Source organism: Ovis aries, chromosome 21 (assembly GCF_016772045.2).
Source record: "Ovis aries strain OAR_USU_Benz2616 breed Rambouillet chromosome 21, ARS-UI_Ramb_v3.0, whole genome shotgun sequence".
Taxonomy (NCBI): domain Eukaryota; kingdom Metazoa; phylum Chordata; class Mammalia; order Artiodactyla; family Bovidae; genus Ovis; species Ovis aries.
This window is the reverse complement of record NC_056074.1, coordinates 15,528,901-15,556,881: the sequence shown is the minus strand read 5'-3', so window position 1 is coordinate 15,556,881 and position 27,981 is coordinate 15,528,901. Positions and strand designations below refer to the sequence as shown.

Genomic DNA, 27,981 nt, shown 5'->3' with positions numbered 1-27,981 from the left:
ATGAACTGTAGAAGATGTCCTTAACTCAATGTAAGAGCAGAGTGGTTTATAATCTCCGCTGACAGGCCAAACAGATCATTAAATATTCTGTCTTTGTGAGTATTGTCTATGCATAATTTCAACCGGAAAAAAAAGCACCTCCTAGAACAAGGTGTACAGAATGGGGATTAGTGCACACCATTTGCTTGTGTGTACACCAAGGAAATGGAGGAGCTGGAAATAATCCAAAAAGTTTTTTGTGCAGAAATACAAAATGGTATTTTATTTATACTTCCCTTAGCACATGATCTTAATTATGCTTTATATCCTGACGACGGTTATCATAGGCTACAGAAAATCATGCTGTTGATCAGTCTCCCTTCTTGCCTAGAGAAGGCACAGCAGTCTCAATGACAATTTTAAAAGGGGAAGGCGAGATCTGTTTCAGATGTATTTCACTGCTTATGGAGGACAAGTGGCTTCTCACCATGGTGACAATCAGGTTGCTAGGCTGGGCAAGGCCAAGTTTACAAGAATGGTCCTCCCACAGATTTACTGAAATGAATGGTTCATGCTACCAGCAACTTTCTTCAAGTTCTGATTAACTTCCCATGAAATAATTCCTTGGAACACATCCAAGAAGTTCCTTTACTCATTGCTTCTTTGTCTTGCCAACAGGAGGGTCAGTCAATACTGAAACATACAGTTTGAGCCAAGCATATGTGATGCCCACTGCACAATACACTGAGGTCAGTAACAAAGGGATAAATGGGTACTTCAGGTTCCAGGAGGTGAAAGGGAATACAAATTCACAGAAGACTTCCAGAGGTCCCAGGCCAAGGAGGTAGAAAGTTTCCATCCAATTAAAAAGAGGCTTTTCTTTTCTGAAGAAAAAAGGAGAGAAGTCTGACTTTAGATGAGTCATTCTGCTTTTGCAAACACTTCTCAACTAAAGCTGCCCAACTGCACTGTCTTGATGTGCAGGGCAGCTAAAGCCAGAGTCAAAAGAATGCAAAAAATTTCACATTTAGAAAAAAGCGATAAAACTATATCATTCTATTAACTCAACAATCCAAATTATCCCGTCATCATTGATGCTGTCACTTAGCTAAAGTTGCTGAGGGAGAACTAGCTATGCATTTGGAAAAGGAAAGGGGGCTGGATACTGTGACGTTGGAATAAGAATACGGTAATCAGTACATAATTTTTGTTTGGTAAAGTCATATACAATTTGTTAACCATTTTTTATTGTAATTAAGTAGTATTAAGTATATTGATAATGTTGTGTAACCATAACCATTGTCCACTTTCAAAACATTTTCAACACCCCAAAAAGAATCTTTGGAGACAGTAAAAGCAGTAATAGCTCCCTATCCAGCACCACCACCGCTCCCACAGGTCCCTGTAACCACTAATTTACTTTCTGTCTCTATGAATTTGCATAGTCTAGATATTTCATGGCAACCCATTCCAGTACTCTTGCCTGGAAAATCCCATGTATGGAGGAGCCTGGTGGGCTGCAATCCATGGGGTCACAAAGAGTTGGACGCGACTAAGCGACTTCATTTTCACCTTTCACTTTCATGCACTGGAGAAGGAAATGGCAACCCACTCCAGTGTTCTTACTTGGAGAATCCTAGGGACGGGGGAGCCTGGTGGGCTGCCGTCTATGGGGTCGCACAGAGTCAAAAACGACTGAAGCAACTTAGCAGCAGCAGCAGCAGCAGCAGCAGCAATTTCATATAAATGAAATCATAAGATATCTGTCCTTTTTGTGTCTGGCTTATTCAGAGTCATGGAATATGGGTAATTTCTCCTGCTACTGCTGATATTTTGTAATGTTGTGATATTACCACTAATAGTTAAAAATTAAAATGTAAAAGACTTAATCATTTAGGAAAAAACATTTCATAAGAGTAAAAAGAATTTTAAAAGTACTTTTTTAGATTACCTGAACAGAGTCTTCAGTGAGGAAATACTATAGGTGGTAAACAGTAACATGAGTACAATTTTAATGGGAAGTTCTGTTAAAAGAATAAAAAGGTACATATGATGATTAAGTTGGTAAGAGGAAGGTTTATGATACTTAAGGGAATATAATCATATGACACAGCTATATAGTGCTAGGAATGCTTTTTGAGCTTAACTATGCATTTTTGTGACATCTAAAGATACTGAGAATTAGGGATATACTGGAGGTTTTATTTAAGAGAATGGATGAGCTTTCTCTAAGAGACTTTAAGGTAATTTAAATCAGATAGCATTGATCTGTAGGCACTGATGTAAAAGCATGACAATTAAATAGATCTCTCTTAAAAAGAAGCTATTTACCTGGTGCAGTGAAGAGCAGAGGGAAGAGGGAGTAATGTCCTGTTGTGGTCAGAATCAGAAAAATCGAAGCATCTACTGCTTTTCCCACTGATAAGAGGCTAAAAATAAAAATTCTCATAATAATTCTTAGTGTAATTCATTAAAACATCAAATGAAGCTTATACTTGCAAATAGCTATATATATATATAATATTATTTCTAGAACTGGCTTTGCATAAAATAACATACTGATCTTTGCTACAAGTCCAATTCAATTGAGAATATTAATTTTTTTAGTGGGAAACTTGAAGCAGTACATAGAAGAATGTACTACACTTGAATCATGGAACATTCAAAAAAGAATCTTGTCTCTCTGAGTAACTGCCTCCTCAAAGAAAGGAATATTGTGGGGTTGGGAGCTGCCTAATGGTGGCAGACAGGGAAACTGGACTTGAGAGTTTTATTTCCAACCCTCTAGCTCTTCTCTGGGACAATGCCCCACATGTGCTGGTGTTCAATTAGAATTCTAACTAAAGACATCAGGAATTTTGCCCTATTTTTTACTTTGGAAATTCCAAGTTGCTAAATGAACTCAGACAAGACATGTACTGATCTGACATATTCCCTTACTGTTCTTTCAGAGCTTAAATGATGTCCCTCAGGATTTAAGAAAAAGGTTAAGGGCTAATTCTATTACCATCTATGTAATTGGGTTTCGACTGTATATAAAATGGACACATTGTGCCTTTTTTTTTTTTTTTTAGCATGGCACAGTGAAAAGAAGTTAAGATTCACTATGGTAAGATTCAGGTTAAAGTCCTAATCCTGCTATTTGCTGGCTGTGTGACTTTGGATAAGTCAAACTCTGAGCCCCAGTTTCTGGGGCTTTATAAAGACAGGGGATAATCATTTATCCTAATTATCTTATAGGCTGTTGTGGGGCTCAAAATAAAGAATACAAAAGCACAAAACAAAATCCAAACAAACAACAAAAACAGATCTGAAAACTCTGAAGCACTGTGTGTATGTTAGGTATTATTCCATAATGGACTCCCTCCTTACTTTGACTAAACAACACCCCAACAAGGAACTGCGGGTGTGATGACATCAAATACCATGTTTTTTTATACTATGCTGCCATTCAAAATTCAGCAGTAACAGACTGGTATCATGACTCTTAATCACCAGAGGACCCCTTACCAAAAAATGCAGGAACAATACAGGCAGTTCTGCATATCTTATAACTTTCACAGGTCCAAGGATCCCAACTTAAGCATTCCCATTCTGTCCAGGTATAAACCTGTTCCCACACATCTTTGCCTATCCCACTGAACATGTCAAGGGACAGATCAAATGGAAAACAACAGGGTCACTGTGAAATATGCCAGAAGTGCTCACTAACTGAGCTTACCTCATTGGGAGAACTGCGAGGAGAATGGCTTTTTCATGGACGTGCCAACCAAACATGAAGGAGCTCAAGGCACAAAGAATCAGACATCGGAGAAAGCCTCTGGGCCCTTGAGGTTTAAACCAAAGACAGAAAACAGAGGGCTAGAAACAATAGGCAAAGATAAAACTTCAGTATCATTTATTGAAACATCGTTAGGTGAATATAATTTACATCATTCTGAAAAACAGTAGCTCATTATTCTCCATCAAACTGAGATAATTCGCTTTGTGAACAGTCCACCAAAAGTTAACATAGAAACACTACTCAGAAAAAGGCATTTGGAAATATATATTTAACTCATTAAAATTAATAAGGAATGATAATTAAGTTCTAGGATAGCCAGTATAACCCCCTATTACACCTTCATAATTAGTTAACTAATAGTCACTAAACTTATTAGGTCAAACTACAAAAGTTCATCGATATTGTGGAACTAATAATAAATTAAATCTTAGCATATTAATAAACAAACACTAAGGACTTCCCTGGTGGTCCAGTGATTAAGACTTTTGTCCAGTGCAGAGGGTGTGGGTTCAATTCCCACATACCTCGTGGCCAAAAAACCAGATCACAAAATAAACAATTTTGTACCAAATTCAATAAAACTTTAAAAATGGTCCACATCAAAAAAATCTTTAACAGTAATAAGCAAATATCTAACTCTGTGAGCTGGAGTAGTGTAATTTACAAGCAATCCAAGGCCTTCCACATGCAGCTTACAAGGCTGAAATTTTAGGAAAAAGTTTAACCTCAGTTAGAACATGTGGATAAATAGGCCAACACAGCTTAATTACCTACCAGTACTGCCATGCAATTAAGTGGGGTCAGGTGTCTTGTGAGTAGGCTTGATTATTCCGAAACAAAAATTAAAACTGAGTGTAATTAGGTATGACTGAGTTATTTATATTGATTTCTAAAATTATATCACAAAATTGAGTTCATCATGATCACTAACAGAAGCAACTTTGAATGATGCCTATAACAGCATCTGACTCATATAAGATTCTTATCCAACGCTCAAACAGCCACTGTGACATCTCAGCTCATTATCAAGACAAAATATCCAGGCGATCAGAAAAATTAAGACTTTTGATTAGTTCGCCATGGATGAAAACAAAAACCTTACTACACTGTCCTCTTTCTGCACGGTGTGGTCCAGGTTCCCCCCCCTGGGCTTTTCATTCTTCTTCATCTGATGGTGAACAGATGGTCTACTGGCCTCTCGTGAGGACCTCTCTCAAAGAGGCTTTACTACTAATCCTTCCTTATGGTGTTCAAAGTTACCCTAAGAATTGCTAGGAAATCCCTCAATCTGCAGCAGGATTACAGCCATGGAATTTATCCTACGGTTAGGAAAACTTGAAATTCAACCAGCCACACAAAAGAAAAGGAGAGACAACTCAAGAAATGAGGCCCACGTGTGAATTCTTACCAACATGGCAATCAGAGTGCAGATAAAGGTGGCCAAGGGTGTCACTGAGGGAAGGACTGTGTGTTGGAACTGCTGAACTAAGCCACTTGTCATTGAGGCCTTGGGAATCTTGTTGGGGTCAAGAAGTTTCAGTTCTAAACCTATAGAGTAAATAGACATTTTGTTTTGATCAATGGCACACCATGTGTTACGTGGCTTCCTTGGTGACTCAGCTGGTACAGAATCCGCCTGCAATGCCGGAGACCTGGGTTAGATCCCTGGGTCGGGAAGATCCCCTGGAGAAGGGAATGGCAACCCACTCCAGTGTTCTTGCCTGGAGAATCCCACGGACAGAGAAGTCTGGCGGGTTACAGATCCTGGGGTTGCAAAGAGTTGGACACGTCTGAGCAACTGACACTTTCACGCCGTATTTTACCAATCAATTCCTTGAGGAAAAAAAGAATATGCTACTAAATCTTATGACTGCTTCAAGGTCAAGATTTCGTTAACTCAGTCCCACAATATTCTACCTAAAATGCCTCTGGTTTACAGTGTGGTTGTCTATATTGGAACAGGAAACCTCGATGGCAGGTAGCATGGACAGCAATTTGCTCTCATCTCTAAAATGAAGCAAGCTTTCTCAAATACTACCATGTCACAAGCCAGCTTTGAATCCTTCCTTGACTATGGGATAAAGTCCATATTCCTAAGCACAGTCCACAGTTATCTTCCATGATCTAGCCCCGCCCACCTTGCCAGACTCATCTGCTTAACCTTGTTAAACATAGTTTGGCTGCAGTGAGCTGACATACCCCGCAGACACCCGTGTCCCTCTGCACAGACTACTCCTCTTGCAGAGAATGGCCTACTCACTTTACAGAGCTAACTTCTAATTCCCTTACCTAAGAAAGCTCCTAACTCAGGACGTAAAGCTGGTTTTCTTGTGGGCTAAGGTGGTCTCTTATACACGCTGCACTGTATCTGTTTATATGTTCATTTACTCTCCTACACTGGCTTCCTTAAAGGCAGAAATGACAATTTATTTCTATGCCCAGCACATAACATTCCAAGAAATACTTACTAAATGAACCAAGTCCGAGGATAATGATGCAAGCCCCAGCCCAAACAAGCTAACAGAAGAGTCAAAGATGGTCTGAGCATCTGAATGGCCCCATCTAGTGCCACTGAAAATTAGTGAAATGTGAGAAAAGTGTAGATTACTAAAATACTTTCTATTCATGCACCTCTTCCCTTTTGACTTCAGCCTGCAGATTCTCTCTTAAAGCTAATAATTACCTCCCTGAAACAGAATTGCCTAATCTGCCACTGGCCTTCCATTTACAACATCCTTGAGGAGACAGATACACAAGATGAGGTCCAACAGTTTCCTGACTCAGATAAGGCAAGTGGCCCCTGTACCTCCTATTATGCCAGTCATTTAAAGTTTTCAGAAGTGTTAAGAACTTACTTTATAAGATGCCATATATATCAAGGCTGGGCTCAATGGGTGAGTGAGAATACCAAATTATGATTTCCCACAAGTACATGTCCAAAACTGTAATAGCAGCTGCCATGCATTAAGCACCTGCCATATGCCAAGGGCTTTGCAGCCATTACTTTTAGCTCCTTGAGGCACAAAAAGATGAGCGACATGCCTAAAGTCACACAACTCAGGTGGAAGACTCAAATCCAGTACTGTCTGGTTCCAAAGGCCACGCTGCTGACAGCCTGGCATGTCTTTATTGTTGCATTTGAGTCTCACAATAAGATGTTACATTTTAAAGGTTTAAACAAGCAACAAAACAGCGTATGTGGCCTGCAAAGCCTAAAATATTTACTGTCTGTCTGGTTATAGAAGCTTGCCTGCCCTTCTCTTGATCCTGCCATTTCCCATCACGCTAGGCTGTACTCACAGATGAGAGACTGTGAGTAGTTCTACAGTCAGTTATTTTCAGAACAGTCTGAAGGTATAAATTCCTTTTCATCACATCTCAAACTTAAAAGCATAGCCTAAGTTTTCTCTTTCTTTCATCTCATGCTGAATGCATGCCTACCATTATCTTTAATACCCAGAATCATAACTTATACATTCTTAAAAACGCTTCTTCACATTTTAAAGTTTAAAAGTAAGGTTTTAACTGCTGAAGAACGTTTTACTTAAGGTAAAAATTACCTTTTAAAAAAGTATAAATATTTTATTCTCAAGAAAAAGGAACAACCATCTCATTGCCACAATGTGAAAGTGAAGTCGCTCAGTCGTGTCTGACTCCAGGCTCCTCCGTCCATGGGATTCTCCAGGCAAGAATTCTGGAGTGGGCTGCCATTTCCTTCTCCAGAGGATCTTCCTGACCCAAGGATTGAACCTGGGTCTCCTGCATTGCAGGTAGACACTTTAACCTCTGAGCCACCAGGGAAGCCTTAGGAACGCAGTCTGTTTCCGGCACTGAGGTCTCAGTCCCTAGAACCACTTCTCTGTTTATCCTGAGAGCGGAAACGCGGGGCTGGAGAACAAACAGTTCAGCCTCATTCACAAGACAAAGCAGGGTTTTTTCTTCATTTCTCAATGTGACTAGCGCTTGCAATATTCACAGTCTAAGTAAGAAGGCTTAGGGAACTCCATGTAGGTCCAGCGGTTAGGACTCAGTGCTCTCACTGCTGGGGCCCGGGCTGATCCCTGGTTGGGGAACTAAGATCCCACAAACCATGTGCAGAGAGCCCCCTCCAATGAAAGGTAAGAACGTTTGCTACCATACCGATGACAGACAGCACTTTATCCAAAGCACTGTACAAAGCCCAGAAGTTTGGAGCCCAATATGCGTGGCAGAGGCCCCTCTTGAAGGGGAATAGTCGGGAAAAGACTTGAGGCAGTTGGTTCTGTTGAAAAGAGATTAACCAGTGATCAATCTTTGCTAAATTAAAAAAGAGAACTAGGGTACTATCTGTGGCATTGTGTGAAGAAAGTTGTGAGGTCTGAGTTCCAGTATTTGTTCCTTCAAGGAAATAGTTATGTGATGCTGAGCAGTTCATAGAACTTCTTTTTGTCCAACCTTCTCATCTGTCATGTGCGACAAGGTATATCAAAGTACTCTGAATACCAGTCCGATACTGTGTATAATATATAATATAATAATGGAAGAATTGCTAAGGGGCAAAGGAGAACACAGACGGCAGCTTCACCAAGTTTACTGAAGAAATGGGGATGATGCAGAAGGCTTGATGAGACATGCAGTGTTTCCCAGTTTTAGCAGCAATTAAAATTAACAAGGAAAGAAGCAAAAAAAGGAAAAACACCTGCTGAACGTCTGTAACATATCAGGCACTTTAGAATGTTTGCTGTCAATGACTGACTGGGAAAATACTGAGGACTGACTTGGGGTTACAAATAAAACATAGCAAACAAGCAAATAAATCCAGAAATCTGTGAATACTAGCAAGTCTGTGTCAGTGTGTGTGTGTGTGTGTGTGTGAAACATATTGTTAAACACACAAATACATGCACATACATATTTGCATAGGCACAAAAATGTCTAAAAGAATACCATCCTATCTTTGTGGAGTTATAGTTGGAAGGAGTGAAAAAGGAGTAGTTTTGCTTATTTTATATATCCCTGGCTTTATTATTTTTTCTAAATAACACCAAACATGTCTTCTTTATAACAAATAAAAGACTTACCAAGGCTAGAAAAGGACCCAACGAAAGAGCAGAAACTAGGAAAACAATCAGTCCCAGGGAAATAAGACGGACAAAGCTGAAGCTGTTCCATCGGATGGATCCATCTACAGAAAAGACCATTATCGTTAACCAGGAGCATGGAAAGCCATAGCTTATACAACATGCTCAAATTAGGAGTAGCCCACGACTGAGCGACTTCACTTTCATGCATTGGAGAAGGAAATGGCAACCCACTCCAGTGTTCTTGCCTTGAGAATCCCAGGGACGGGGGAGTCGGGTGGGCTGCCATCTATGGGGTCGCACAGAGTTGGACACGACTGAAGCGACTTAGCAGCAGCAGCGGAAGCATGACAGTATATCAATCTTTATGATGTGGCAAGAACACAGAAAAGAAAGAATGGGTTTTTACCCATTTTTATAGGATCAATAGTTGAAAGATATCTGCTGTGCCTCATAAAACCCTCTCATAGGACTTCCCTGGTGGTCCAGTGGTTAAGACTATGCTTCCACTTCAGGGGGCATGGGTTCAATCCCTAGTCAGGGAACTAAGATACTAAGTGCTATACAGTGTGGTCAAATAAATAAATAAAAATTAAAAAGCAAGCCACTAAGTCAAGACAGAATAAAAAAAAGAAAAATAACACAATCACGAAAACTTGCCTGGTTTATTTGCAGTGAAACAGTAAGATCGCAGCAAATATACACCGTAAGCTGGTGCTACATAGAGGTAGATGTGCTTGAAATGTAGGAGAACAGCAAAGAGAAATGCTCCTTCCATATGCCTTTTCTGGGAGATTTGAAAAGAGAAATATCAATTCAAAATTCATAGACTAAACACCATAATGTAGCATCCTGGACTGGATCCTGGAGCAGAAGATGGATGTTAGTGGAAAAACTGGTGAAATCTGAATGTACCAATGTTGGTTTTTTAGTCTTGATGAATGGACCATATGATAGTAATATTACAGGAAAATGAGCGAAGGGGCATAGGAAGTCTGTTATATTTGAAAATGGTTAAGATAAATGGGTAAGGGGAGAAGAGAAATAGGTGAGGGAGATTAAGAGATGAAGTACAGCTGCGAAACAAATCATCATGGGTATGAAATGTACAGTGTGAAAAACGTAGTCAGGAACTATATCTGTCATCTCAGTATGGTGACAGATTGTAACTAGACTTACCATGGTGATCATTTTGAAATGGATAGAAATATTGAGCCATTATGTATGTAACAGCAACTAATAGTGTTGTAGATCAATTATTACTTCAAAAACAAACAAACTCATAGGGAAAAGATTAGATCTGTAGTTAACCAGAGGTGAGAAATGGGGGAGGGAGAATTGAATAAAGGGAGTCAAAAGGCACAAAATTCTAGTTACAAGATAAATAAGTTCTAGGAATGTGATGTACAATGAGAAATATAACACTGGTGGTGTTTCAGTCTCTAAGTCATGTCCAACTCTTTGGGACACCGTGGACTGACTATAGCCTACCAAGCTCCTCTGTCCATGGGATTTACCAGGCAAGAATATTGGAGTGGGTTGTCATTTCCCTTTCTGGGGAATCTTCCTGACCCAGGGATCAAACCCACATCTCCTGCTTGGCAGGTGGATTCTTTACCACTGAGCCAGCAGGGAAGACCAGTATAAGGAGAACAGAAGGAATTGATTCCAACTAGCTTTTACAGTGAGCCTAGCAGGTTCATAAATTCATTATTTCAACAAATATTTATTAAGTTTGATGTTGAGGTATTAGATACATCAGCATAACAACACACTACAAATTCTCGCTAAGGGACCCAAAGACGTTAATTACCTTCACCCTCTTATAGTTAAACAATAGCTGGAGCTGATTTCCAGAGAAGATCTGGGAATCAGAGTATGAATAATTATAGATAAACTATGCTAACAAAGAATCACTTAAATCTTACATTACATATCCGGTAACATAGAGTACAACTGGGCTGAAGGCAGTAAGTAGTACCTGATCTAACAAACTACTTAGGAGAAGTAAAGGCATTCTGATTTCGGGGGGAAAAAAAACAACCCTCCAAACTCAGTTGACTATGACTAGAGAAGTCTGAATTCTACCTACCTCACGGGAATTTTGGAAGGACCAAATGAGATAATGGTCCTGGGGTTCAGCAAAGGAACTGCCAGAAGGACTGTGAAAGGCCAGGTTCCTCCTTTCCCTGTCTCATCAGGTGTGGTCTAGAACAGATGAATCAGCAATGGCAAGGCAAAACCAAAGGGATGCTTCTAAATCTCTCCACCAGTTTTATTATTTATTTAAGATTCAGAGAAAGTCCAGCTGGTTCTACAGCTAAACTTTAGTTCATTTGTTCAACAACCATTCACCCTTCACTCATTGAACACCAATTATGATCTATGTATAGTGTGGCTTATAATGGTTAAAAGAAAAAAAACTTATCCAGACATTTATAGTTGATAAAGAACTTTAAAAAAGATTACTGAATTTGATCTTTCCAAAGTCCCTGTGAGGTAAGTGGCCCCATTTAATAAACAGAATGTATCAAGGGTCAATTTTATTTTATGGATGAGAAAACTGAGCCTGGGAGGGTTGGAAGACTTGCCTTGGGTTGATGGTTCCCAAACCTGATGGTGTATCAATATTCCCTGGAGATTCCTAAAACCCAATCCCAGAGATGAGGAGACGTCCAGAAATCTAAATTACCTGTTTTCCTCCTCTAAAGAAAGGAGGATAATTTTAACAACTTCACACAATAGTCGCAAGGTTTACTCAATAAGATATTACATATAATGGACCCAATCTGAAGCAACCAATGCTTTTGAATAACTTGTCTGAGTCACAGAGCTTGTTTGGGTTATTCAGGATTTCAACCCAGGTCTTACGGTTCCAAATCCCATACTTTCCATTACACTATGCTACATGTTTCTGATGGGTAAGGCCCCATCATCACAGTTACTATTCTGTATAAACTATGGAAGACTTCCTTTCTGGACAAATGATCTGAACCAAATACAGCAACTCAAGTTTATTTCAGGCCTGCCACACCCTAACAAGTTTTTAGAGTATAATTTTCTCATCTGTAAAATGGAGAAAAGTATTACTAAAAGAGAAGACGGAATTTGTGAGACATACTCAATAAAAGTGTGAATAGCACTTGGCAATGGAAAACAGTTGGTCAAATAAATTTACCTATCACCTTTACAAGCTAAAAACCAAACTAATATAATTAGCCTATTCTGTGTTTACCTGAAAGAATCGTGCAATGGAGAGCAGCATTAATCCAGATAAAAAACCATTGTACTGGAAGTGAATATCTGGACTTAGGTCAAGGAAAGGAAACAGAGGATACCAAATTCACAATGAACTGTGCCAGCACACTGAGCATCAAAGTTACAAGTGCTTACTTTTCAGGTAAATTAAAGACATACTACTACCAGTTTGGACTTCGCATAACAGTGTTTTGTATAAATTGTAAAATTCTGGACAAACTTTTAAATTAAAATTTATGTTTAAGTAGAAAACCAGGAAACCTTCCCCTATTTTCCAAAAGTTAAAGAATGAACAGCCAAAGGAGTTTTGCTTTGTTTTGTCTTCTAGAATCAGGGATGAGAAAGGAAGGGGCCTAACAGCTACCAAAGGCCATTTCATGCAGCATTTCGTTGTCAGGAAGTATACAATGAACCTGTGAGGTAGTCAGAGCCCAGAGCATTACTATACTTATGGCCTATCACCACTCAGATGACAAAACTGAGATCTGAGTTCAGGTCACACGTAAACCAAAGTCTAGGTGCTCTCACCCACACCTGGCTATGTCTATGAAAACTAGAAATCTGGCTTCTGCCATTTGGATTTTAGTTACATTCAGACCCTTTGGATTTAAGAACTTTGCCTATTAACGTGGGGTAAGCCAAGAGGGGAGAAAAGCAGGATTCACATGCAATTCTGTGACAGGCCCTTTTCTACAAAAAGTATTTAGAATAATATAAACTATTTCAGATATGTATATTAGATTAATCTGAAGACAGCTAAATCCCAGTATATTGCTTTCACGGTGATTTACCTGGTTCTCGAACGTCATCACCAACTTTTCAGGGACAAAGTGCTCTACAACCAGAGGGTGGTAAAGCTGAGTAGAGACCACAGTTTGGGGAACTGACTAACCCATCCCACATCCACTTTCAAAAGCAGCTCACATTTCAGAATCATCATTACAGAAAGAATTAATCTTATACTTTAGTACATATCAAATAAATAAGGGAACAACGCATAAAACGTCAAGGATACGGTCTACAATTAACAACCCGAAGTTCCACAGCAGTAGTACTGACAGAATAAACTTCGGCTTCTCCGTAAGCTCTTTGCCTGCTTTTTTCCCATCAATGCATTTACAGCACCTAAATTGGAACACGAGGAAAGAATCAGAAATGACTTCTATCTTCATTAGAACGTCACAGTGCTTGTACAGAGTGCTCTGATATATTCTGTTGTGTTTTATTAGCCATTCCTGAGAAGCTGTCCATGGCATTCTTTTCTTTTTAATGTGGAACTATTTTATTTTGAAAATGAATGATCGAAAAGCAACATTCAGGCTGAACAGCAGTTGGAAAACTAAGGTTTATATCAATCCAAATATGAAGGGGAAAAAAAGGAAGGAAGAAACGGGAGGAATGAGGAGAGAAAAGATCAAGGAAATGACGCTACTATTTATGGAGCACTCAGTATATCCTAGATGCCTTCACTAAGAGTATAACATTTACTTCCCAAGGACCACGGAAAGTTTTCTTTTTAAAAAGGAGGGAAGAGACTCCAGGAGACTTTCTTGTAGCCCTTCAATAGGTCAGCACCCAAATCACAGCTCAATGTTGCCAGTTATCAACAGGGAAGAAAAAGAAAGGTGACAGTGTCCAGTTCTGGTGATATGGACAACTTTTCAGTTAAAGTGCCCTTGGGTGTCACTGTTCCCAAGTAATTCCAGGGGGTTACAAAAATTTTAGCTGCTTCCCTGTCAGCTCATTAGAAACAAGGATTGGGGTGTCCATGCCATTCCTGAACCTAAAAAGGTGGTAGCAGAAAGAAAGTCCTCAAGGCCAGTTCTGTGTCCTTCTCAGTTATGCTGACTTAAAACAAAGTCTTCATTTAATAAAACAAATTAAAACACCAAAAACCCAAAAGAATTTTGAAAACTGAGAGGACACACACTATTTTAGTCCTTAAGACTAAAAAAATGCAGACCAGGATAACACAGCATTCCAAATTATATGTCATCGAACCAGCCAAATCAAGAATAGGCTGGCGAGAATTTGGGAGAGGGTGGTGGAGGGGATAGGAAAAAAAAAAAAAGAACAGAGACACAAACTTGCAGCTTTCAACTACCCAAATAATTTTTAAAAACTCCTATAAAAAAAGTATGTCATTTAAAGGTAAAGAATACAGTAATTAAGTGACCATAGCAGGTGACAACAGTATGATCCATTTCTATTTTGTAAAAATTATATTCAGCCACAAAAAGAGGTTGAAACAATAGGCACCAAAATGTTGATAGTGATAGCAGTAAGTGGAGGAATATGGGTTCCTTTTAACTTTAGTGAAAGTGAATGTGTTAGTCACTCAGTCGTGTCCGACTCTGTGACCCCAAGGACTGCAGCCCGCCAGGATCCTCTGTCCATGGGATTCTCCAGGCAAGAAAACTGGAGTAGGTTGCCATGCCCTCCTCCAGGGGATCTTCCCGACCCAGGGATCGAACCCAGTTCTCCCATCTTGCAGGCAGATTCTTTACCATCTGAACCACTGTATATGTACTGTTTTCCAAAATTTTGACAAGGATGTATTATTCTATGAAAAGATTTTTTAAATGTGTTTCATTTGAATACCAGCAAATCCTGAAGACAAACAAAGCTAAAAGTGAAAGCAGACATAATAAAAATGCAGCTGGACAGGGGCTAGGAAAAGGTGTCCTGCTTTTCCTCCCTGCAGCCTGAGTTTCCTCATAAACAGAGTAACCTTACAGGGTAATCGAGAAAATTAAGTAAGCTACTAATCTACGCATAGTGCCTTGTTTGAAGTTTTTATCTTAGCTGTTCTTACACTGTAGATGGAAATGAACTCTCCTCTCTGCCTGCAAACCCCCTTCCCTGGGAGCATGAATTTAAACATTTTGAGTTAAAAGGAGGACATGATATATCACCTTCTCCTCCAACTCTTGCCAGGTCATACACAGAACAAAGGTTAGGGAGCCAAACAGGAGTTATTCCATAAGAATGAGCAGAGGTTCAAACACCCCCAAGGGACTCTTTCCTGAATGGGGCAAGAGGTTCACTCGAGAAGGCCACATAAACAGAAGTGATCTATTTATGACGACGGGCACTAGTTACTTCTCTGTCACAGTCATATGAGTAGGCTTCAGTATCAGGACAGAATAGAGACCAACAATGACTGGGAACTCACTATTTGGCAGTCACTGTGCAAAACATTCTACATATATGTATTTGACTACTTAAAAGCAACTTATAAGTAAAAGGTGCAAAACATAAAAGTAGATAATATAAACACAGCTTAAAATTAACGAAGAGTCTCTGGAACGAATCCGGAGACTGCAACCAGAAGCACTAGGTAAAATTTCTTGAGTTTACCAGAACGGACACGCCATTGGTGGCTAGCACTATGCGTGCGTGTGCATGAGTGTGCTGTGTTGTGCGTATGTGAGCATCCTAAAGAATGGGGGAGGTCACAGCAGCATGTGGTGGCCTGCTACAAGACAGGAAAGAGAGGCATGTAGAGCCATTCTGGGCAGGAGAAATGGTCTTGGAACTCTACGCGGGCCTACTTTTCACAACATTCACAATCTTGTACTATCTCTACCTTGTAACCCCACCTTAACCCCCATTTTTTCCCACAAGATTCAGCTAGACTGCTAGCTGTAACTGCTCATTGTGCAGTTTAAAACACACCAGTTATAAATGTCCCAGCATTTGCTATTATATGAACTTCGTTTGCCCACAGTGAAGAACAGGTTAATACTATCTGATACCATTTCCTCAACATCTTCCGCACGGAATAGCATTCTCAGACTTACTCATGGACAGCATACACAAAGAGTGCGTCTGTAAAGATGACGGAAAATCTCTGGAAGAGTAAGGTCCTTGAGCTGGAGTAATTCAGATTACGGACATTCAGCATCTCTTGATCAAAATATTTGGCAACATGTGACAGGGCATACTCAAACCATGCGAAAAAGGGCGGGTAATCCAAGGTCCACTCTGAAGTTGCCTGTGGTAAAAATAGAAGATAGAATATATCCTAAGTAACTGAATAAACAAAGAGGATACAAAGATTGGAAATTTTCATCCTCTGGTCTTCAAAAAAAAAAAACAAAAACAAAAACACACACATAAAATTAAATTACACTTAAAATATGCCATAAATGGAAAAATTTCTATTTTAGGACTCAACAGAACACTAAAAGTCATTTCCTGAGTTATTTAATATAGTCTTCAAGTTCCTTAGAGTCAACTGTACTTCAAAAAAAATTAATTTGAAACCCTGCAGTAATGAATTTGCTTATGACATGGTTCTATTCATCTAAATATAAAAAGGGAGCATTACTGTTTAGTTGCTAAGTCTTGTCCAGCTCTTCTGGGACCCCATGGAGTGTAGCCTGCCAGGTTCCTCTGTCCATGGGATTTCTCAGGCAAGAATACAGGAGTGGTTGCCATTTCTGTCTCCACAGTATTTTCCTGACTCAGGGATTGAACCATGTCTCCCTCATTGGCAGGAGGATTCTTTACCACTGAGCCACCAGGGAAGCCCCCAAAATGGAATTAAGGCATAACAAATGATTCTTTAGCTTGGGTTTAAGTTCTGTCCCAGAGACACAACTTTTCTACCTGTAAAATGAGATACTGTGAGGACTACATGAGATAACACTTGTGAAATATATTTATAAATGACAAAATGCTACACTGATGCTACTTATCTTTTGCTCCACTAGGTTATAAGACCCTTCAGAGCAGAAACCACTCTGTCATTTCTGCATCTTGAACATTGAGTAAGTTCCTGGTATATTAAGAACAGTCATTAGTTAAATGAATAAATAGTCACTAATGATTAAATGAAAATATAAATCATATGAAAAATATATAAACTATACAAAAACATATAAACTATATATAAACTTTATGGTACTATAGTTTGGTATTTTGTTTCAGTTCCTGCATTCATACAACAAGAATGGTAGTACTCACCTCATAAGTTACTGCGTTACATCTTACCTGTGTGTGTATAGTACTGAATCAGATACAAACTAAATATTCATTAAATATTATTTATTATAATTTATAAAAGTGATTACTATTTCTATCACTTGTCCCTAAAACTAAACCTAGATCTTATACCTAAAGAGCTGGGATAGCAATTGTCTCTCTACTCTGCACCTGTTGCGCTTTTCAATCAAAAGCTCCTCTCCTTCTGGAAGTACACTAAGGGTGCCCTTGGTACTAACTTGGTGCCCACAGGGACTATTATTTAGGGTCTCTCCTGTGTTATAAAATGAGGCAAGAGACACTCAAATAACTTGTTAGCTCTTTGTTCCTGATAAGGAAGAATGAAAACTTTAGGTCCTAATAAGAAGCAGCCTGTTTACGCCCCGGGCAGGTATAAAATGCAAAAGCCTCAGCCCTGATCCAGCCCAGAGGCTCTCTATAGGGCACTCAATCTGCAAAACAAACCACTAAATTCTCCCTTATGAAATGTTCCTTCTCTAATCTCAAGTCTCCAATGTGGGATATAAACAAGATGAGCCACTGAAAAATTGAAAGAAATATCAGAAATTTTATTTTTTAATCTTATCCTTCTTAATTTCTATTTTTAAAGTATATTAATACAGTAGTACTTTTATAATTTATAAAGACATATTGGGTAGTAAATGCTTAAAAATGACTTCTTGCTAGGGTACAGATATATATACATATATATGTATATATATATTTTAACATTTAGCAATTACTGGTCTATATAATTTCAAGAAGTTCAACAGGAATTTAGACTATTAACATCCGTGGTTTCCAGCCACAGTTTCTATGTCAGAGCTCACCACTACCCTTAAAGAGCCGTTTATCTTACTGGAAGTCTAAAAGATTTTCCTACTTTATTGACATATTTATTATTCTAAATAAAATGGGGAACAGGAAGCGTTAAAAGGACTGAGAAAAGGAACAGGTGCTGCCCGAGAGACAGTCATTTTCCCAAAACAGTGTCCCTGTCCTTCCCTTGCCGTCTCTAACCCCACAGATCCTCTCTCCATGCTGCTGCTTCTCCCCACTGAGACTTCCCCCGCCGAGCCCAGAAGGTCCTCCTGACCTCAGGAACTTCCAGCGGAGCCATCCTCTGACCTAAACAGCTTCTGGGAAGCCAAGCAAGCTATTAGCTCACATTTCCTCCCAAGTGACCAATTCTGTCACTTACATGTGGTAGAGCTGGGGCTCATATTCTGTGTCTCCTGACTCCAAATCCATTAGCTCAGGAAGCTACTAGAACAGCTAAGACCCTCACCCAGTGGAGGATGGTGACTACATGTTGACCAGAAGGGGGAGGTCTCGGGCCCCAGGAGGACAGCAGAGCCCAACAGGAAGAAGAAAGTCTCTCCGGCTCAGCCAACGCGAGGCTGCCACAACTCAAGCTGATGAAAAGCCATGGCTCTTTGTTGACCACAGCCCTCCCAACTTCCTTTCCCCCTCTTTCTAAGGGCTCTCCTGCCCTTGCTGTGCAGGGATCTTGCCACAGTTGAAGACCCTGAATTGCAATTTTCTTGATTTTTTTTTTCCTGTTGATTTCCTGTGGGTGTGTGTGTGTGTCTGTGTGTGTGTTAGTTGCTCAGTTATGCCCGACTCTGCAACCCCATGGACTGTAGCCTGCCAGGTTCCTCTGTCCATGGGATTCTCCAAGGAAGAATACTGCAGTGGGTTGCCATTCCCTTCTCCAGGGTATCTTCGCAACCCAGGGATCAAACCCAGGTCTCCTGTACTGTGGGCAGATTCTTACCATCTGAGCCACCAGGGAAGCCTCTGTTGATCCTAAGTTAAGTCCATTTTTGCGGGAAAAATAACTTGTCAGTCTACTAGTTTTAGGTCAACAAAGATTCAAAACAATTGTGTTCATTCTACAAACATTTACTTGGGTGTTTTTGTCTTTCCCAACCAAGGGACCAATCCTTTTGAGGTCAGAGCAGAAAGGAAGGTTAGAAGCCATGGCTAAGGAAGGCTCCTCAATGCAATCTACTACTCAATATCTACTCTCCTCAGTATGACAGAAAGATCCTTCCAAACCCACGGCAGACACCTTACCATCCTTCTGTGAGCCTCACTGACAACTGAGTTTTGCCCCATTGATATCTTTCATTGTTACTGCTGAGGAGAGCAGGAAGAACAAAGAAGTACACCATTACTAGAATCTCTTTTCATATAAACCTCTTTTATCTACAATAAATGAATAACAGGTGACAGCTCTGGCCTAACTATACTTTCAGGAGTACTAAAATAATAGGTAGTAGTGAAAATTATAGGAGTAAAGGAGAGAACATCCAGAAAGAATGATAGAATATTAAAAGAAAAAGGAACCACAAAGAGAAGCCCAGAGGAAACCAGCTTTTGAAAGAAGAGTTTTATTTAGATTCAGAAGAGTTAGCAAAGGAGACCAAGAAGGAACAGTCAGAGATAAATGGAAAAAATGGTGAGACAAGGGACTGCCTTTTCATATATAGGTTAAAGGTTATTATATCAATAATGCTAATCATTAAGAACCTTTAGTAATGTTTAATGAGCACTTTTACTCTCAGTATATCACATACATTATATTCACTTTATCCCAATAATTATTTATTATCATCTAATATTAATAGTTGGCGATGCTGAGACTTTAAGCGGTCAAGTAGCCTACGCATGGCTGCCCAGCACAGGTATTTCAGCAACAGAACTGAAAGTCAAATCTAGACAGTCTGGAACCACAGCCCAACCTCTTGACTACTAGGCCACACATAAAGTTTCCTCACTGGTTTGCATTATTACTTACTTAAAGTTCCTTCACATTCCTATTAAAAACTTGCAGTGTTATTATGTGAAGAGGAATTTGGTCAATTAGATCAGTTATTCTCAAGCTTTTTCAGTACAAAGGTCTATTATGACTTGACCTAAAAATCCAAAAGGCAACCACAAACTCACAGAAAGAGTTTAGCAGTTGTCTTAAAAAAAACCTCCCTGACATCAGAGTGCTGTTTTTGATCAAGTAATTTCTGAGCTAACGTCTGTTTTCCATGAAGTATCAGATATAAGTTAGTAACTCATACCAGAAATAAAAACACAGACACAGTTTTTATAATAATGGGAGAGAATGTTATATATATTGCCAGATACTTACACATCACATTTCATTATTCCTGTCCTCATAAATCACAAAATGCTAGGGAGAGACAGGATCTTAGAAATAATTCATTCCAAATCCTCATGTAACCGACGAAAAACCAAGGCTGAGAGAGATGAAATATATTTTCTAGGTGCTGCAGAGCCAGGCCTAGAATCTACTTTTCCTTTTTTCCCTATCCAATATAGTTTCAAAAAGGATGTGGCAAATATTATAATTCCCCATGTAAAATTTGGGAAACTCATTTTGAAGTAAAGGGGTCCCCTAATAGTGCCAGAGGGCAGAACTGAATGAAACTGACTCCTCCTAAAACTGAGCTCCCTTGCAGAGTTTGCGATTAACCTCTCTATCCAAAACTTTATTCCCTTTTTAAAAAACTTTATTTATTTTTGGCTGTGCTGGGTCTTCGTTGCTAAGTGAGGATTTCTCTAGTTGTAGCAAGTGAGGGCTACTCTCCGGTTGCGAAGTGCAGGCTTTTCATTGCAGTGGCTTCTCTTACTGCGGACCGCGGACTCCAGGGAGCGTGGACTCAGCAGCTGTGGAGCACGGGCTTAGCTGCTCTGTGGCATGTGGAATCTTCCCGGACCAGGGATTGAACCCCTGTCCCCTACACTGGCACGTAGACTCCCAACCACTGGACCACCAGGGAAGTCCCTTTATTCCCTTTCTTGTCCCACCATGTTCTCCTCAGGAATTGAGGAGTATCAAAGAAAAGGGGGGACTGAAACCAAACAAAACCCTGTGGGGTCTACTCAGGTATAAGATTCTCCACGGCCCTCACTTCTTGTTTGGCCTTCCAAAGAGCAAACTCAAGGAGTTAATGATCAGAACAATAGTCACAGGACTTTTAGATCCTCCTGAAGGGATATAGATAACAACTGGACTCATATCTTTGAGTTGTTCTGCAGAAACTAATACCCTCAATTGATGGATGATGGTGACTACATGCTGACCACAGCACACAGACCCCAGGCTGGAACCAGAAGGTTGATGATTAAGATTCCCTAAACATCACTCTATGACTTTACCACCAACCAATCAGAAAAATATGCATGAGCTGATTATGTACCCTGTGACCCTCACCCCCTACTGCTGCCTTTAAAATCTCTTGCCTGAAAGCCACTGGAGAGTTCAGGTCTTTCAAGCACTAGATGCCCATTCTCTTTGCTTGGCGCCCTGCAATAAACACTATATTTTCCCTCACCATGACCCAGGTCAGCAGACTGATTGGTTTTGTGTGTGCCTGGCAAGGGGGCCCCAGTTTCGTCTGGTAACATGAGGAAAGAATACAATTTTTTTAACGATCCATTCAACCTAAGATCACAGGGAGAACTCTTTTAATATCAATAATATTTATATGATAAGGGTTAAAATTAACAACTTACCTCATAATACCACTGTGATATTGGCAAACTGTGGGTGATAGCAAGCCAGTTTCGGTGTACTTCAAAATCTGTGGAATGGCTATTCAAAACAATGAGATGAATAAAATGAGAGTTCAAAATATTTATCAATTTCACATTTCTAAAATTATGCTTTTAAATGGATCAACACCCCTTACATAGTCACAGCTCACTATCCTATAAAGACAAAAATAGGTACTATATAAGCCTGAAACACTTCACTTATTTGGAGGCCAGACTTCCTTCTGGAAAAGCTGGGGAATCTAAGTGAAAAGGGTCTCTAAGTTAACCACAGGCTGACCTAAAAGCCCATACTTTTTCTTATGGGAGGCCCTCAGGCTATTGCTCCAAAACGACTTATTCTTGTTCATAAACAATGTTAGTAAGATTCATGATCTGGAAAAGGCCTCACAAAAGCTGGATCTTCAAGGATGAGTAGATAAGTTCATGAGACAGAAAACGTGGGGGAAAAAAATGGTCCTGTCTTTCCCATATCTCCAAATACTGTTTACTAGTCTCCCACTCACTAAATATAAATATATCCAAGTGTGTGCGCTATAGGGGAAGAAAACTGTTTTCCCTTCAACCCCTCTAGGTTCTGTGGCTTACCTAAGAATTAAATTGACATAAGACAGAATGCTGCTTTTGCTGCTAAGTCACTTCAGTCGTGGAATAACAGGAGAAAAAAAAAGACAAATTATTTCTATTTACTTATCTATTTTTGGCCACACCATGGGCAAAGGGGATCTTAGTTCCCTGACCAGAGATTGAACCCACGCCTCCTGCAGTGGAAGCACTGAGTCTTAACCATTAGACCACCAGGGAAGTCCCCCCAAAAGAAAATTTGAATTATTTACATATGTACAGAAGTCCCAGAAGATATGAGACAAGACTCATAAGGCGGCCAGATGACTTAGGCTCATCTCACCATTCTGAGAGCTATGGAGAGCGGAAGGGGGCTGAGGCTTCAAAGACAGGGGGAAGGTAACTCTTGGGAAAGTGAGAAGAGAAAATGTTTGGCACACAAAGTCTGCTCTGCCTCAAGGGTAAGTCTCTTAAGTGAAAAAGTGATCTCTGGTAAGAGCTACCTTCCAGATACAGGCCCCCTTTCTAATGTGTTCCATTGAAAGTAACTTTGACAGCTTTCAGAGCTTCTCCTCTATCTGCAGTTCCTCAAATTAATAGGTTCCCCCACATCCTTATGCCAAAGAGGCATATTTTGGGGTGCATTTCAGCCACCCTTTGTTCTACTTTAGCGGAAGTTAATTTTTCTGTTTGCTCACTGCTGCACTTCCCCTCCACATCTTGCACAGCACCTGATATGTGTGTGGATGGGCTCCATACATTCTGTTGAATTCACCACTCACCGGAGTCAATGAGTTCCACAGCAGAACCTGATTTATACTTTCCAATGTTTCATACATTTCTACAATGACAACTCTGTGATGAGTTTCCTAGCCAAGCTCCTCCATGTCTCTTTCATGGCTTGCCATTCCAATATTCATCAAGCCCATGTTCCCTTACGTTCAGTTCTTAGTCTTTCAATACAGCTTACTCTGCGCTGGACAATCTTATTCACACTTACTGCTTCCACTATGAACTGTGGAATGATGACTCCTAAATCACATATACAACCCTGGTCTCTTTCCTGAGTTCTAGAGAGAGGCATCTCCAACTTCCTGCTGACAATGTCACCCGAATCTCCTACAGATTTCTCAGAATCACAATTCACAAATGATCTTACAATCTAACATTTCCATTTCTAGATATATACTTGCAGGGGAGCAAAATGTGTCTCTTTGGCAAGAGGATTAATTTAAGCTAATTATTTTTAAGAAGCAGAAGACTCAGGAATACTTTTTAGCACCCTCTTAAGTGCCTAAAGAATTTATATAAAGGGCTTTGTTCCTGGAATAGAGCTATCACCACTGATGCTGGTCAAGAATATGGGCTAGGTGTGGTGGAAGAAATTCATCAGAGCCTAGAGATCAGAGTCCACTCTGTCCCACTGTCTCTTCATGGCCCAGCAAACATTTGTTTACCAAGCATTTGCTTTTCCATTTCCATGTTGACTGCCTTTCTCCCCTTTGAAGTCCCAAACCACTACCCTTAACATCCGCTTGTCTTTAGTTGAAGACAGTATTTAAGGTGGGGGTTTCAGTCATTTCGGCAAGTTACTCTGTTATCCTGAGTCTCTCCCATGTACATGCTGTTACACTTTTGTTTGATTTTCTCCTGTTAATCTGTCTCCTGTTAATTTAATTCATAGACCAGCCAGAAAAACCTGGCCAGAAGGGTAAATGAAAATTTCTTCCTCCCCAGCATACTCAACAGAAATGCACACATATGTTCAACAAAAGACATTTACTAGGAATGTCTTCAGGCCTCATTATATGTCAGAGACCTTTCCTGATACCCAATCTAAAGTAAGTCTTTGGGACTTCCAGAGTATTGGCGGTCCAATACTTAAGACTCCAAGCTTCCACTGCAGGAGATGTGGATTTGATCCCTGAGTCAGGGAACTAAGATATTACGGGCTGCCTGGCATGGCCAAAATAATAAAGATAAATAAATAAATCTACTTTAAAAAGTACTTTATTGCCATCACTTTAAAAAAATAAATAAGTCTTCCCTGTTAGTCTTCTTATAGGATATCATTTTTCCCCTTCATAACACTAAACATAAGCACTGTTATGTAATTATACACTTATGTTGATCTGTTTTGGGGACTGCTATCCTTACTAAACTACACAGGAGTTCTCTGGCAGTCCAGTGGTTAGGACTCAGAGCTTTCACTGCCATTAGGCCCAGGTTCAATCCCTGGTCGGGGAACTACAGTCCTGCAAGCTGTACAATGCAGCCAAAAAACCCAAACCAAATCAAAACTACACTCTGTAGCCTTAGGGATCATATCCATTTTTTTCCTCCCCTCTAGTACCCAGCCCCAGTATCTGGTTCATAATATAGCACTTAGTAAACATCTTGGTCCCCTTCATGGATCACTGCCTTGCCGTGGCAAAGGGGCGTGCATAACTTAATAAAGCTATGAGCCATGCCATGCAGGGCCACCCAGGACAGACAGATCATAGTGGCGAGTTCTGACAAAATGTGATCCACTGGAGGGAATGGCAAACCATCCCAGTATACTTGCCATGAGAACCCCATGAACTGTATAAAAAGGCACAGGGACAGGGAAGCCTGGCATGCTGCAGTCCATGGGGTCGCAAAGAGTCGGGAGTCAGACACAACTTGGTGACTGAACAACGGCAACAAAAACACTTTGGTGAATACTTTTGCATTTATCCTGCAGCTTCTCCCTCACACCCCAGGGGCTTCCTGTTTGAGAAGCAGACCATCAACTACAACTGTACACATTCTTAATCCTGGACCAAGAGCGGTATTCAAAATAACCACACTGAAGACACATTTCTGGGCTGAAGTAACTAAAGCAAGGACCGTCGATTTATATGCACAGTTTAAAAAGAAAAATTCCCTTTCAGTCGGATTTGAAAGGAACTTTCTTCATATTTAGAAAGATCTTTTTCCAATTTGCTTTTAAAAGGAAAAGATGTTTTTTTTATTTCAGTTCTGCAAAGTTCAACTGCCAAACCCCTTTTCCAAGCTCCTGTAATTCATTTTGCTAAACCTACATAAACACTTCATTGCTTATATGTACATCAGTACGTGTTTACATTCTATACACACAGCTCTTTCATACCCAACAGGGGGTCACCAAGATCTTGAACTAAAGGACACCAATAAACCAAATCCTAAACTGGGAACTGGGGTAGGGAGATCCATAGGGAGAAAAGGAAAGACGGAAAAAGTCAAAGGAGAAAAATTAGGATGAACAGAATGTGGACGCCTACATCAGTAAATATTGAGTACCCACTGTATACACCTGGTGGTTGTTTCCATGCTTTCAGCCTGGTTTTGCATCCATGTGTCAACACTGGTCTAAACCTGAGTGACCTGGCCCCGTCTTCTCCATTCCTCACTGCTCTTCAGTCACAATGGTCACTTTCTGTTCCTAGAATACTGAGTTCTTTCTTACCACAAGGCCTTTTCCCTCGTTCCTATACCTGGAACTACTTTTCACATTGCTCATTCTTCTGCACCCTACAGCTTTCAACTCAAAAATCATCTCCTAAGAATATAGTCTTGCCGGGTAGTCGCTCTCTACTTCTTTCAGACCTCATCACAATCTGAAACTTATCTGCCCCCACCAACTCCTTCGAGGACAAGGACTGTAAATGTCTTCCCCAACTGCCTCTCCAGGACTTAGAACAGTGCATATTAGCACAGGAGGCAATTGATAAATACTGTATTTGAATGAATGTTGGCGGTAGATGCTGTTTACCTGCATATTAAGGAAGAGGACCCTGAAGCCCAGAAACACTAAAGTCAGTGCCAGACATGACTCCAGCCATCCTGAGCTATGATCTGGTCACTAGATTCTTGTGCATAGGTAAAATAATTACAGCGCTGAGTGGCAAGCATAGCAATTAGCAAAGTGTAGCAGCGACCTCATGACTTCCTTTTCCTCCTCTCATCCACGCTTACTCTCGCCCGTCCTAACCGACGGGACTCCCCGCCCAGCCCCGGGTCGTGTGGGTCCCTTACTAGGTAGGGATGAGGAGGCATTTGAGGAGCGTCACCCCGAGCGCCAAAGCCGAAAACCAATTGCTACCGCCGATCGCGATGCCGAGAGCCGCCATTGCTACGGCGCCGCCAGCTTTCAATCAACTAGACCCGCCTGCACGGCCCCGCGCATGCGGGGGGCCCTCGGAGGCGGCGCCCGCGAGCTCCGCGCATGCGCCTAGCCGCTCAGCCGCTCAGGTAGAGGGAGGCCGGAGCTGGGGCGTTTAAACCTCCCGCTCTCACCGCCCCGCCTCCTTCCCCGCCCCGACAGCCTCCCAGAGTCTGCGCGGTTTCCAGAGCGACAAGTTAAGTTCCACAGGCTGTTTTTCTGTTTTGGTTCACAAAGTTGTTGCGTGTCTGCTCTGGTTGTCGATTTTGCCTGTCGTTGGGAAACCTAGCTGAGAGAAAACTGTATTTTTTCGTAGAGCCGTTCACGTACTAATGGAAAGAATTGTAATCCCAGAGTAATAGTGGATAAAAGTAGCTCAGGATATTAGAGGCACCTAATGTGAACACCTAGAGGAGTATTAGCTCCAGGCAGAAAATGGCCTGGCAGAGATTCCGACGGGAAAGCTTGGGGAAGCACCTGCCTGAGGGGAGCCTGCAGTGAAGCCTGACTAAAGTCTAGTGCTTCTTCTTTGTGTACTCTTGGGGCCTTGCTAAAGTTCAGATTCTCAGTAGGTCTTACAAAGTCCTACAGTGGATACTTGCTGATACCTGGGCCAAAAGAGCCGAGGGACAAAGAATGGAGCTAGTCATGTTTCCCTTGTGTACTGTCTGATGTTGGACAAATGCCTTATAAATTTTTTTTCTTGTTAGAGTACAGTTGATTTACAATGTGTTAATTTCTGCTGTAGAGCAAAGTGAATCAGTTATATATATATCCACTCTTTTAGATTCCCTTCCTTTTTAGGTCACCAGTGAGTACTGAGTAGAGCTCTCTGTGCTATACAGTAGGTCCTTGTTATCTATGTTATACACAGTAGTGCTCAACATTCAGAAAACGAAGATCGTGGCATCTGGTCCCATCACTTCATGGGAAATAGATGGGAAACAGTGGAAACAGTGTCAGACTTTATATTTGGGGGCTCCAAAATCACTGCAGATGGTGACTGCAGCCATGAAATTAAAAGACGCTTACTCCTTGGAAGAAAAGTTATGACCAACCTAGATAGCATATTCAAAAGCAGAGATATTACTTTGCCGACTAAGGTCCAGCTAGTCAAGGCTATGGTTTTTCCAGTAGTCACGTATGGATGTGAGAGTTGGACTGTGAAGAGGGCTGAGCGCCAAAGAATTGATGCTTTTGCACTGTGGTGTTGGAGAAGACTCTTGAGAGTCCCTTGGACTGCAAGGAGATCCAGCCAGTCCATTCTAAAGGAGATCAGCCCTAGGTGTTCTTTGGAAGGAATGATGCTAAAGCTGAAACTCCAGTACTTTGGCCACCTCATGAGAAGAGTTGACTCACTGGAAAAGACCCTGATGCTGGGAGGGATTGGGGGCAGGAGGAAAAGGGGACGACAGAGGATGAGATGGCTGGATGGCATCACCGACTCGATGGACGTGAGTCTGAGTGAACTCTGGGAGTTGGTGATGGACAGGGAGGCCTGGCGTGCTGTGATTCATGGGGTCTCAAAGAGTCGGACACGACTGAGCGACTGAACTGAACTGAACTGAGTGTGTATATGTGGAGAAGGCAATGGCACCCCACTCCAG

General features: G+C 40.8%; 1 protein-coding gene across 1 annotated transcript; it reads right to left on the bottom strand.

The window, feature by feature from the left end:
- Positions 1–232: 232 nt before the first annotated feature.
- ALG8 (ALG8 alpha-1,3-glucosyltransferase) lies at positions 233–26,368 on the bottom strand. The gene is made up of 13 exons (XM_004019429.6): positions 26,248–26,368; positions 21,607–21,685; positions 15,885–16,078; positions 13,097–13,206; positions 12,059–12,126; positions 9,484–9,610; positions 8,824–8,927; positions 7,904–8,024; positions 5,172–5,311; positions 3,701–3,840; positions 2,311–2,408; positions 1,931–2,003; positions 233–863 (listed from the first exon to the last, which is right to left on the bottom strand). Exons 1-13 carry the CDS (start codon positions 26,340–26,342, stop codon positions 632–634), a joined length of 1,581 nt encoding a protein of 526 aa, XP_004019478.3. The 5' UTR covers positions 26,343–26,368; the 3' UTR covers positions 233–631.
- Positions 26,369–27,981: the final 1,613 nt, after the last annotated feature.

What these genes read in the sequence shown, in the direction of transcription:
- ALG8 (XM_004019429.6), bottom strand. Translation starts at nt 26,342, where the DNA reads ATGGCGGCTCTCGGCATCGCGATCGGCGGTAGCAATTGGTTTTCGGCT. An exon ending in TATCACAGTGGTATTATGAG is followed by an intron (nt 16,079 to 21,606) that starts GTAAGTTGTTAA and finishes TTTTTACCACAG; the next exon opens with GCAACTTCAGAGTGGACCTT. An exon ending in CCATTGCACGATTCTTTCAG is followed by an intron (nt 9,611 to 12,058) that starts GTAAACACAGAA and finishes CAAATCTCCCAG; the next exon opens with AAAAGGCATATGGAAGGAGC.